Source organism: Dendrobates tinctorius, unplaced genomic scaffold, assembly GCF_039654945.1.
Source record: "Dendrobates tinctorius isolate UK_male_01 unplaced genomic scaffold, ASM3965494v1 ptg000276l, whole genome shotgun sequence".
Taxonomy (NCBI): Eukaryota; Metazoa; Chordata; class Amphibia; order Anura; family Dendrobatidae; genus Dendrobates; species Dendrobates tinctorius.
The window spans coordinates 2277064-2289499 of NW_027361943.1; the positions used below are offsets into that span (position 1 = coordinate 2277064).

At 42.5% G+C, this 12436-nt stretch overlaps 1 protein-coding gene across 1 annotated transcript in view; it reads left to right on the top strand.

Annotated features, from left to right (window-relative positions):
• CPAMD8 (C3 and PZP like alpha-2-macroglobulin domain containing 8) overlaps positions 1–12436 on the top strand; it is a 357262-nt gene that overhangs the window by 153379 nt on the left and 191447 nt on the right. Inside the window, exons 15-17 of the mRNA XM_073559839.1 lie at positions 2358–2530; positions 5905–6054; positions 9782–9943. Coding sequence (XP_073415940.1) covers positions 2358–2530; positions 5905–6054; positions 9782–9943 — 485 coding nt within the window. The remainder of the gene's footprint in view (positions 1–2357; positions 2531–5904; positions 6055–9781; positions 9944–12436) is intronic.

Sequence of the window (12436 nt, forward strand, 5' to 3'; positions counted from 1 at the left end):
GAACTTTTGCAATGGGGTCCTGTGATTTCCACGTGTGCCCCGGCTCAGGTGCATTATTGTAAGAAGGCACAGTAAAGTGGGGTATTATTATTAGGAGGCACACTGGGGAATCATTATTATTATAGGCATTATTATAAGAATGCTCAGGGGTATTTGTATTCTAAGTAGGCTCAGGGTCATTATTATAAGGGTTCAAGTGCAATTATTAAAAGGAGAGACAGAGGAACATTATTATTATAGGGTGCTGTATAACTGTAAGGAGGTACAGGGAAGCATTATCACTGTGTAGTGGCAAAGAGGGGGCACTGCTATTGTGTGGAGCAAATAAGGTAGATAATATTACTGTATAGGACACAGAGTGGCATTAGTGGTATACAGTATATTGCTAGGGCACAGGCTATAGCAATATATGGTTTGTGTAGAAGTGCGGGAATGTGAGGAGGGGGCTGGAAAAGCAGTAAGTCAAGAGTGTTTCTGTAGGAATGAGTTATGGATGGAAGAAGAGGTCTGGGCCAATTAAAAAAGAAAAGGGAAAATGAATGACAATAATCAGCATGTTCTGTATGCTATTCAAATGAAAGGGTTGAATTTCAGTCTCAGTCTGTCCCTGGGTGTAGATATGGTGGGTGGCCTCCCACCCACTCTTCTGTCATCCACAAAAACCAAGCCCTAAACATGGCCAATTAACCCCTCTCAGCATAAAACATGCTGGATTATTCAGAATTGGGGGTCCCTAGTCCAAATCTTGCCCCGGGGTCCATCAGACACTAGTTACGCCATTGGTTGGGTACCCTTTAAAAAGCACTGCTTTTCAACATCCAAACAGGTTTCTGGCTAATTGCCGTTTCTGGCTTTTTTTCTACCCAGTAAATAGTAATTCTCGCTCCAGCACCACTGCCCCTTCACTGCAGGAAAGGTCCCCACTACAATTCCATTCTGTTTGGCACTGCAGCCCTGTTGACTGAAGTTAGGGGGCTTTAGTGATTGCCTTTTGGTCCCTGCTGATCATAGAGTCCTAGCTTGGACTCTTTATTGGACAGGTTAATGCAGAATCGTAGAATATCCTTTAAAACATTGCCTTTATATTGATGATTACAGTATATTTTTGTATCATGTAGTTTTTCACTTTTACATCAAGTATTAAGGAGATATTTAAATATGTATTTGCTTTGAAAAAGTAGTCCACATATATATATAAAGTATGTATATATATATATATATATATATATATATAGTGTAATCCCAATTCGCAAGACAGAGGTTCTGATTCATCAAAGTGATTATGTAAGAAGATGAGCCAGGACTGAGTTAGGGGTTCCCTGTACACTTTGGGGTCGGAACTATCAGGACTGTCATCACTGTTTCCGGGGGACGATTCTTCTGAGTGGGGAGGACCTTTGCATTGGACAGCAGGGGGCGTGGGGAGATAAAAGGGGCTGAGCGCGGGAGCGGGAGAGATTTGGCAGGAAGATGACAGGAGAACAAGGAGAAGGTTGACTCTCTCCCCACTAGTTCCCTGTGTATTGACTTACCTACTGACTGTGTCCTTACTGATCTTTTGCCGGACGTTTCCATACCTTTTGGGTTCTTCTTGCTCCCAGTGAAGGATAATTTTACTCGCTCTGTTCATAGCGAGTACCTCAGAGGTTCGTACGCTGCCGCGGTCTGCGAGCGTGCACGCTGTTCAAGTTCTGCACCATTCCAGAGACTGTTTCCACATTCCAACGCACTCAAGCCAAGCGAGTCCGGATACATCGGCACGGTCGGGAGACAGTGTATTTCGTTCCTCCGTAACAGAGCCAGAGACATTGTCCACGATCTGCGATGTCAGCGATAGATATTCCAGCCCCTCCCCAACAAAAACTGCAAGCGATAAGTTACCTCTTTCTTTTCTGTTTATTAAGCCATAGAACTCTATGCTATTTAGTATAGCTAAAAAAAAGTTACACAGATGCAATGATACTCAAAGGCAGAACAATTGCATTTGAGATATGACTATAGAGGAGTGTACCGTTTATCTTTGAGAAATTATATGGCCATAAAGTTGGTGTGAAAGGAACCTAATGTATCTTTCCTAACACATACAGTATGTTTCAACATTTCAGTGTTTCACACCTAAAAAAAGATGATAAAATAGACTGACTAACCTCTGCTTTTCACAAGGATTTTCCATCAAGGTCTACGTTCCACAGTCTCTCATTAATTCCAATAACAAGCTGTACTTTCCCAGTTGCTGTCATTAAGCTTTGCTGTTTGCATTACAGTTCTGTCATCAGGATATGATGATTTTCTGGGTTGGTATGTGTAACTTACGTAACATTCATTCAATATCTTTTAGCTTCTATTATTTCTTCCAGTTTCAACAGATCTCTCATCTGGTCACTCTGAAGTGTGGCTGACGCATGTTCAATTCCTGGTAACTCATACTATGGCCCCAATGAGCCTCTTGTTGGTTTATTATGTAAGAGAGAATGGAGAAGGGGTTACAGACAGCACCCAAATTTTAATAAAACCAGCTTTTGAGAACCAGGTAATTTTAAAGATTATTTACAGTTCTGAGTTGTCTGCAGTATTATACTTAGTAAATATATTATTTTTGAAAATGTGAGCTAGATAGTGAAACACATTCTTTTTTCTAATACATTATTATTTTCTGGTTGTAGATTTTTTTTAAACTCTATGTTCTGTACATGATTAAAGAGAACACGCCATTTAGAAATATGCTTTACAACAGTCATATCAGATATAAGAAGCAATGGATCGGAGACGTTCATTGACTTCGGAGGCTAGCTTAGATGGTCGCATTTGCAGTCAGTGTGCTGTCTTTGTGTGCTTCGGACTGCACATTAATCCAATAATGACTCTGATCCAATAATAACCCATGTACCTGAGCAGACTAGTGATCGCCATATGCACTAGTCTGATTCGGCAAACGCAGCAGCTCTAGCATTCATCCGCTATGAGCCGTACGGAGCATGTCATGTCCCCAATTTATGGTCATGCCTTGCCTGTTTTTTTCATAAGGTCATCTGAGTCTGGGTTAAGGGCTAGACACATGCTCTGCAACCTACTCAAGGATGGGGAGGATGTGAGCTGTGACCGTTAGGCCAGGTTCACATTGTGTTATTGCAGTCCATCTAACGGATTGTGTTACAACGCGGCATTAACGCAATGTAACGTATCCGTTAACGCTGCCATAGACTGCCATAATGCGGCGCATCACTAACGCATGTGCTAATCGGCATGCATTAGCGATGTGCCGTCATGCTGTGATGGACCCTCGGACGCGATCTGCAGCATTCGAGTGTCCGTCACTGTTAGCGCAGATGGAGCATAACGCGATCCAAAAAAGGCATTTGCGTTAGTGCAGTCCGTTTAACGCATACGTTGAACGGACTGCTCTAACGTAATATGAACCATGCCTTACCTATTGTGTGTTATCTGTATATATATTTCACAGTGATTATTATTGTGATAGAAAAGATGTCTGACAAGGTTTCAGCACAATACTGGAAGCATCAGTCTATTATTATTCTTAGTGGGTAATGTACAAGTATGCAGAATTTCTTTATCATAGTTTTTTTTAAAAGAAATATTTATTTTACATGAACTATAAGTAATAATTTCCCTTAAAGAAGAAATCTGTTAAATTATACCCAAATTATTAACATGCATACTGCTTACTAGTATTGCAATTTGACACCAGCTAATTATATACTGAACAATAATTCTTTTTCTTTATAGATTTATAGACCAATATAGATATACACACAATACTGCGCAAAAGTTATAGACAGATGTACAAAAAATGCTGCAAAGTAAAATGCTTTGAAAAATAGCAAGTGTTAAAGCAAAAACACTATAATCCTGCAGATATGGGGTTAATAGCATTACTAACCTGCCTATCGCCTGTACATAGTTGAACGTTGTGAGGAGAAAATTAGCTTTATTCTCCCCGGCAGCATTCAGTTTCAGTCACTGTAGCAGTGACAACGTGGGTTCAGTAACCACTCTGAGTAAACAGGTGTAACTGTGCCCCCGACACTGACAGTCAGCCCTAAAGCTAGAGTCACACATAGCAACTTACCAGCGATCCCGACAACGATATCAACGTGTCAGGATCGCTGGTAAGTCGCTATGTGATCGCTGGTGAGCTGTCAAACAGATAGCTTCACCAGCGGTTAGCACAGCGACGGCGCGCGCGGCATCGCTGTGTTTGTAAACGCTGATGCCATATTCATGTCAAAAATAGAATTAAAATAAAAAATATTGTTATTCTCACCTTCCGACGTCCCGCGCAGCCTTCCCGCCTCTCTCCACGCTCCGGTCCCAGTAATCCTTTGCGAGAATTACCGCAATGACGTCCGTTCTCGCAGGATCGCGAAGTCTCGCGGCCATTCTTGCAAAGATTACTGGGACCGGGAGCGTGGAGAGAGGCGGGAAGACTGCGCAGGACGCCGGAAGGTGAGAATAATAACAATGTTTTTTATTTTTTTTATTATTTTACAGCTGATCGCTGGTCTCCCGCCTGTCACACGCAGCGATGCATGCTGGCCAAGGGGAGATCAGCGACGAAAAAAATGTCCAGAGGTTTCTTGCAGCGATCAGCGATACCGGCAGGGGGGCCGGTCGCTGATCGCTGTCACACACAGCGATCTCGCTGGTTAAAACAGCATCAATTCTTTTAGCTTCACTTGTACATAGTTCTTGAAGTAACTTGGCAGGAAGGTTGTTCGAAACAGCTTGGAGAACTAACCACAGATCTTTTGTGTATGTCGGCTTGCAGCTTGCATCCTTCCGTCTCTTCATTGAATCCCAGATAAACTTGAGATTAGGGCTGAGTGGGGAATATCATCACTTTCAGGACTCATTGTTCTACTTTTCTTAAAAGATAATTGCTAATGTCATTGACTGTATCTTTGGGGTCATTGTTCTGCTGCAGAATTAATTAGCCAGTCAGATGCCTCCATGATAGCATTTCATGGTGGATAATTATCTGCCTGTATTTCTCATTGTTGAGGATACCATTAATTTTGACCCAACTCCATTTGTGCCAAAAATCCATACCTTCTACGTGAAAACAAGGCCAAGCTAATCAACTATGCAAAAAAACATAGAAACTAGAATGCAGCAAAATGTAAGCAGGAGCTCTGAACAAATGAGTCAAAATGGGAAATATTTGTCTGGAACATAAGGCAGTTTGTTTGCCAAAGGGCTGAAGAGTGGAACAATAATGATTGTCTGCAGGCAAGAGTGAAGCATGGTGGAGGTTCCTTGCAAGTTTGGGGCTGCATTCCAATAAATGGAATTGGGGATCAAGTAATGATTATACATCATGCAGTACCATCAGTGAAACGTCTTCTGATTGGCTCTAGATTTATTCTGCAGCAGCACAATGATCCAAATCATGCACTGAACATTATTAAGAACAATCTAGCTCAAAGAAGAACAAGGAGTCCTGGAAGTGAAGTCAGCATCGTCAATTCTTTCTGGGAGTACATGAAAAATCAGAAGAATTTGCACAAGTCAGTATCTACAGAAGATCTGTGGTTAGTTTTCCAAAATGTTTACAACAACCTCCCTGCCGAGTTCCTCAGTATAATTTTTGAACAATACTCTATGTAATCAATATTTGTATGTAATCCATGACAACTCTTGCTTATCTTTCCTTTACCCAATATTGTTTTAATTGTATAAATATATAGTTTAGAAAAAATATAATTAGACTTGTATTAACAGATCATACAGATCATACAATATCAATGATATAAGTCATGATGAAACAACTGTTGTCAAGCAATTATGGTTTTGAGGACACTTATTGAGGAAATTATTTTTAGCAACCAAAATGATTTTTAATTATTTACCAATAAAACATATTTACTCAGCTATGTTGCTGTACAGGTTTCAGTGGCCCTTTCTTCCAATGACTCTAAACCGGGTGATGTGATTGATATCAAAGTAAAAGCTACCAGAGGAAGTTGCGTGTGTGTGTCCACTGTGGATAAAAGTCTGTACCTCTTACACAATGGATTTCAATTAACTCCTGAACAGGTTAGTATTCATTAAAATGTGGCATTAGAACAGCAAGGATGAAATGAATTGGGCATACACCTTTTTTTTTTGGGGGGGGGGGTTGGCTGTTTTATGTAGTAACATAATTAGCAAGGCTGAAAAAAGACATTTGTTCATCCAGTTCAGCCTATATTCCATGAGAATAAATCCCCAGATCTACGTCCATCTAAAGAACCTAACAATAACTGTAAGATACAATATTGTTATGCTCCAGGTAGACATCCAGGCCTCTATTGAACCCCTCGACTGAGTTCGCCATCACCACCTCCTCAGGCAAGAAATTTCAGATTCTCACTGCCCAAACAGTAAAGAATCCTCTTCTATGTTGGTGGAAAAACCTTCTCTCCTCCACATGCAGAGAATGCCCCCTTGTGACCGTCACCTTCCTTGTTATAAACAGATCCTTGTAGAGATATTTGTATCGTCCCCTTATATACTTATACTTGGTTAAAATCGCCCCTCAGTCATCTTTTTTCTACACTAAATAATCCTAATTTTGCTAATCTCTCTGGGTACTGTACTTCCCCCATCCCCTTTATTAATCTTGTCGCCCTCCTTTGTACTCGCTCTAGTTCCATTATATCTTCCTGAGCACTGGTGCCCAAAACTGTACACAGTACTCCATGTGCGGACTAACCAGGGATTTGTACAGAGGCAGTATAATGCTCTCATCATGTGTATCCAGACCTCTTTTAATGCACCCATGATCCTGTTTGCCATGGCAGCCGTTGCCTGGCACTGGCTGCTCCAGGTACGGGGCCTACACTTTCCCTTATGATTCATTTACTATTGATATAGTTGAAGAACAGTTTGGGATTAGTTTTACTCACCTTAGCAATGTGCTTCTCTGTTTCCTTTTAGGCAGTTTTAATGAATTTATAGATAAAATAATTTTCTCCCTATAGTTTTTTAGAGCTTCATCGGTGCCATCCTGATTTAGTAGTTTAAATGCTTTCTTTTTACTGTTAATTGCCCCTCTTAGTTCTTTGTTTAGACACATTGGGTTATCCCTTTTTCTTATCCTTTTATTCCCACAAGGTATAAACCGCTTACAGTGCCTATATAGGATGTTCTTAAACATTTCACATTTATTATCTTTATATCTGAGGAAATTGTCCCAGTCAACCATATTAAGGGCATCTCTAAGCTGGTCAAACTTTGCCTTCCTAAAGTTCAGTGTTTTTGTGACTCCCTGACATGTCCCCCTAGAGAAAGACAAGTGAAACTGTACAATATTGTGGTCGCTATTTCCTAGATGCCCGACGACCTGCAGATTTGTTATTCTGTCAAGTCTATTAGATAGTATTAGGTTTAAAAGTGCTGCTCCTCTGGTTGGATTCTGCACCAATTGTGAAAGATAGTTTTTCTTGGTTATTAGCAGAAACCTGTTGCCTTTATGAGTTTTGCAGGTCTCTGTTTCCCAGTTAATATCTGGGTAGTTTATCCAGTTTTGCTGGATATTAATTTGGAAAATTCCTTTAAATCATTGTCTCATCACCTGCTAAATTAACCAAACTTTGTTCTTGCAGTCTGATATTTTCCCTTTAAGGCTGTGTGCCCATGTTGCATTTTTTAAGTGTTTTTCCAGCTTTTTTTCCGCAGTGGAAACGCTTAAAAAACGCTAATAAAACACATCCCATGTGTCACGTTGCCGCCAGACTCAGGGCCTGCTGTTCCAGCTTCGGCCACTAGGAGGCGCCGGACTGGTACCTCGCCGCCAGACTCAGGGCCTGCTGTTCTGGCTTCGGCCACTAGGAGGCGCCGGACTGACACGTCACCCCCAGACTTGGGGCCTGCGGTTCCGGTCTCGGCCACTAGGAGGCGCCGGACCGTCACGTCGCCGTCGGACTCAGGGACGGCTGTTCCTGCCTCAGCCACTGGGAGGTGCCGTGGTTCGCTCCAGGGTGAGGGTGGTGACAGAGAAGAGGCTCCTGCGCAGGCATCTGGTGGGCGCAGGCTCCGCCCCTCTGTCAGTCATATAGGGCTTACTGCATCTCCATCTGGCCTGGTCCTGGGGGCGGTCCTAATTACATCATTAGTTTGGGAACCTGTGAGGGAGGACCTAATCCCTTAAATACCTTGGGACTGGTCTTGCAAGCCGCCGGATATATTCTTGGTTCCCCTGCGTGCTACTTTGTAATTTGCTATAGTGAAAACTCTGACCTCAGCCTGGATTTCTGACCTTTCTATTGCCTGCCGTTTTTGTACCTCCACCTCTCTTCCGATTTTTTGACGCTGACCTTCGCTTGGATTCCTGACTCTCCTTCTGCCTGCTGATTCTGTACCTTACTGCCCTCCTGGTTTTACTGACCCTGGCCTCGACTTTTGACTCTCCTTCTGTCTGCTGATTTCGTGCCTCTGCTGCCCTCCGGCCTCCGACACCTGCCTCCTGCCCTTGATTACGGGTTTTAGTTTTGACCCCTTGGCGGCCGTCCTGCTCTGGTTCACTGCTAATCTAGACAGCTACCCCCTGGGCCTTGCTACATTTCCAGATCCCTGTATAGGTGTTAAGGGTCTCAGGGTTACTCGGGGTGCTGTCCCTACTACAGTCCAGATTCGCAGACGGTCGTCACACCATGCAATCCTATGGGATTCCGCAGTTACTGTGGCAATGCTGTGGATTTTTCCGCTGCAGAATTGCATAGTGGAAAAATCTGCAGCATGTCCATTAATTTTGCAGAATCGCGGCGATTCCACAGCCATAGGATTGCATTGAAACGCTAACTTTATGCATGTCGCTATGCCCACCATGCGTAAAGTGAGCGCTTCATGTGCGGATGTTACCCAGGTTTTGGAGGAGAGGAGACTCTCCTCCATGCTCTGGGTACCATATTCCTGTAAAATTAGAATTAAAATAAAAAATAGTGATATACTCACCTTCTGATAGCCCCCGGGGCCTTCCCACCTCTCAGCCACACTGCCAGCATCTTCCGGTCCCAGGTTTGCATTGCATGAATCACCTGAGATGACGTTGCGGTCTCGCAAGCGTGAGGTCACAAAGGTCCTTTTCGCAAAGCATCCCTGGGAACGAAACGTACCGGGAGCGCTGCTGAGGAGATCGGGGGCCGTCAGAAGGTGAGAATAACAATATTTTTTATTTTTTTTAATTATTTTTAACATCCTATCTTTTACTACTGATGCCGCATAGGCAGCATCAATAGTAAAAGGTTGGTCACACTTGTCAAGCACTATGTCCCGCGGCAGGGACTTGGGCACTAAGCCTAAACGTGGGCACTAAGCCTAAAAATGAAGAATTTAGCTATGTCAGCCAACTTAATTGTAGTAATCTCTGTCTGTGGACAGAACACTTTTGTCAGAAGCTATGGTTTATATACAGCATTCCAAATTGTGAGTACGAAGCTGGAGAGTCACAGATGCAGATCAAGGGCATCACAGAAAAGGATGTGCACTCTGCCCTGGGCGACACCATCCATATCACTGATGCTTGGCTGGCAGTAGGCTTCCATTATGTACAGAAAGCAGTCTGGAGGAGACAACTGTGACAACTGTAGAATGCATACCACAAACAGATTTTTTTGGTTGCTTGTCATCCAACTCATTTTTAGTTACTAAACAAACATCTTGGCACAATCTGCTTATTATTATTCAAAAACAAGAGACATCAGCAACTTCCATTAGATTTACAGAATGCACCTGGAAAACCATGATGCTAAGTCACTTACAATTTATAATTTGGCTCCTACAGATATTCCAGGAATTAGCAAGCTTTGATGTCTCTGATGCTTTTGGGTCAGGGAAAGAAGAAGGACATTTTTGGTGGCCTGGCATGGGTTCCCAGAGGAGACGGCGTTCGTCAGTTTTTCCGTGGCATTGGGACATCACTAAAGATGCACGCTTTGCTTTTACAGTAAGTTGTCAACTCAGAAATTAAGAGATTTCAGTGCAGCTCTTTATAGTTATTCAGAAGAATTTGGTTCTGTTTCTTAAGAGCAATCTTTCAAGAAAATTCACAAGATAAAAATATTCTGCATTACATTTGTAATTTAAATTACACCTGTCCTGAATTTTATCTTACCAAGGTACATCTACATGTAGGGGTGTAAAAGGTGGGGTCCAGCTTAACCACTCAAAAAAAAGCAGGCAGTTGTGGTTATATTATGGGCAGTGACGTCAGTCGTGGGGGTGAGGATGGCATGACCTGAATTTTTTGGTGTAAGTATACAGTGCCTACAAGTAGTATTCAACCCCCTGCAGATTTAGCAGGTTTACACATTCGGAATTAACTTGGCATAGTGACACTTGGACTGTAGATCAGCCTGGAAGTGTGAAATGCACTGCAGCAAAAAAGAATGTTATTTCTTTGTTTAATTTTTTTTTAAATTGTGAAAAGTTTATTCAGAGGGTCATTTATTATTCAACCCCTCAAACCACCAGAATTCTGTTTCGTTCCCCTAAAGTATTAAGAAGTATTTCAGGCACAAAGAACAATGAGCTTCACATGTTTGGATTAATTGTCTCTTTTTCCAGCCTTTTCTGACTATTTAAGACCCTCCCCAAACTTGTGAACAGCACTCATACATGGTCAACATGGGAAAGACAAAGGAGCATTCCAAGGCCATCAGAGACAAGATCGTGGAGGGTCACAAGGCTGGCAAGGGGTACAAAACCCTTTCCAAGGAGTTGGGCCTACCCGTCTCCACTGTTGGGAGCATCATCCGGAAGTGGAAGGCTTATGGAACTACTGTTAGCCTTCCATGGCCTGGACAGCCTTTGAAAGTTTCCTCCCGTGCCGAGGCCAGGCTTGTCCGAAGAGTCAAGGCTAACCCAAGGACAACAAGGAAGGAGCTCCGGGAAGATCTCATGGCAGTGGGGACATTGGTTTCAGTCAATACCATAAGTAACGTACTCCACCGCAATGGTCTCCGTTCCAGACGAGCCCGTAAGGTACCTTTACTTTCAAAGCGTCATGTCAAGGCTCGTCTACAGTTTGCTCATGATCACTTGGAGGACTCTGAGACAGACTGGTTCAAGGTTCTCTGGTCTGATGAGACCAAGATTGAGATCTTTGCTGCCAACCACACACGTGACGTTTGGAGACAAGATGGCACTGCATGCGATCCCAAGAATACCATCCCTACAGTCAAGAATGGTGGTGGCAGCATCATGCTGTGGGGCTGTTTCTCAGCCAAGGGGCCTGGCCATCTGGTCCGCATCCATGGGAAGATGGATAGCACGGCCTACCTGGAGATTTTGGCCAAGAACCTCCGCTCCTCCATCAAGGATCTTAAGATGGTTCGTCATTTCATCTTCCAACAAGACAACGACCCAAAGCACACAGCCAAGAAAACCAAGGCCTGGTTCAAGAGGGAAAAAATCAAGGTGTTGGAGTGGCCTAGTCAGTCTCCTGACCTTAACCCAACTGAAAACTTGTGGAAGGAGCTCAAGATTAAAGTCCACATGAGACACCCAAAGAACCTAGATAACTTGGAGAAGATCTGCATGGAGGAGTGGGCCAAGATAACTCCAGAGACCTGTGCCGGCCTGATCAGGTCTTATAAAAGACGATTATTAGCTGTAATTGCAAACAAGGGTTATTCCACAAAATATTAAACCTAGGGGTTGAATAATAATTGACCCACACTTGTATGTTTAAAATTTCTTAAAATTTAACTGAGCAACATAACTTTTTGGTTTGTAAGATTTATGCATCTGTTAATAAATCCTGCTCTTGTGTGAAGTTTGAAGGCTCTAACTTATTTGCATCTTATCAAACCTGCTAAATCTGCAGGGGGTTGAATACTACTTGTAGGCACTGTATAATAGTCATGAGATTTTCTGCCCTTGTAAAGAACAAGATTTAGCGACTGGGTGGTCTCTAATGCTACATTATAGTGACAGACTTTACTGGATCTGAAATGGAAAAATGAGGCACAAGGACAGCGAGATATCATTTTGCTGAATGTTCACAAATGAATATATAATGAAATAATTTTAGATAAACCCACAAAAATCAGTGACAGGCTATAGTACTGGGAGCAAATTATTTATGAACTGGAAGTTGAGAAGCATATTTAATTAATGCACGAATTCACATTGCAAAATTGATGTGCTGTAGAAATAGAAATGTTGGTTTATTCACTAATTATATGATTTGATATAAATCTCTCTGTGCAAAGTTTTAATTCCCGAGATCTTTGTGCTGTTCCTGATTAGTTGGGCCAGAGGTTCAATAGCTAATGCAAAAAGCAATGGTGACAATGGGCAACCCTGTCTGGTCCCATTAGCTATATTAAACATAGAGGAAAGATGATTGTTGGAATAAACCCTCGCAACAGGGCCGTAATACCTCTCATGATCTGAGAAGCTATTCCAAATTTTTTGAGAGTTGCTTCGAGATATG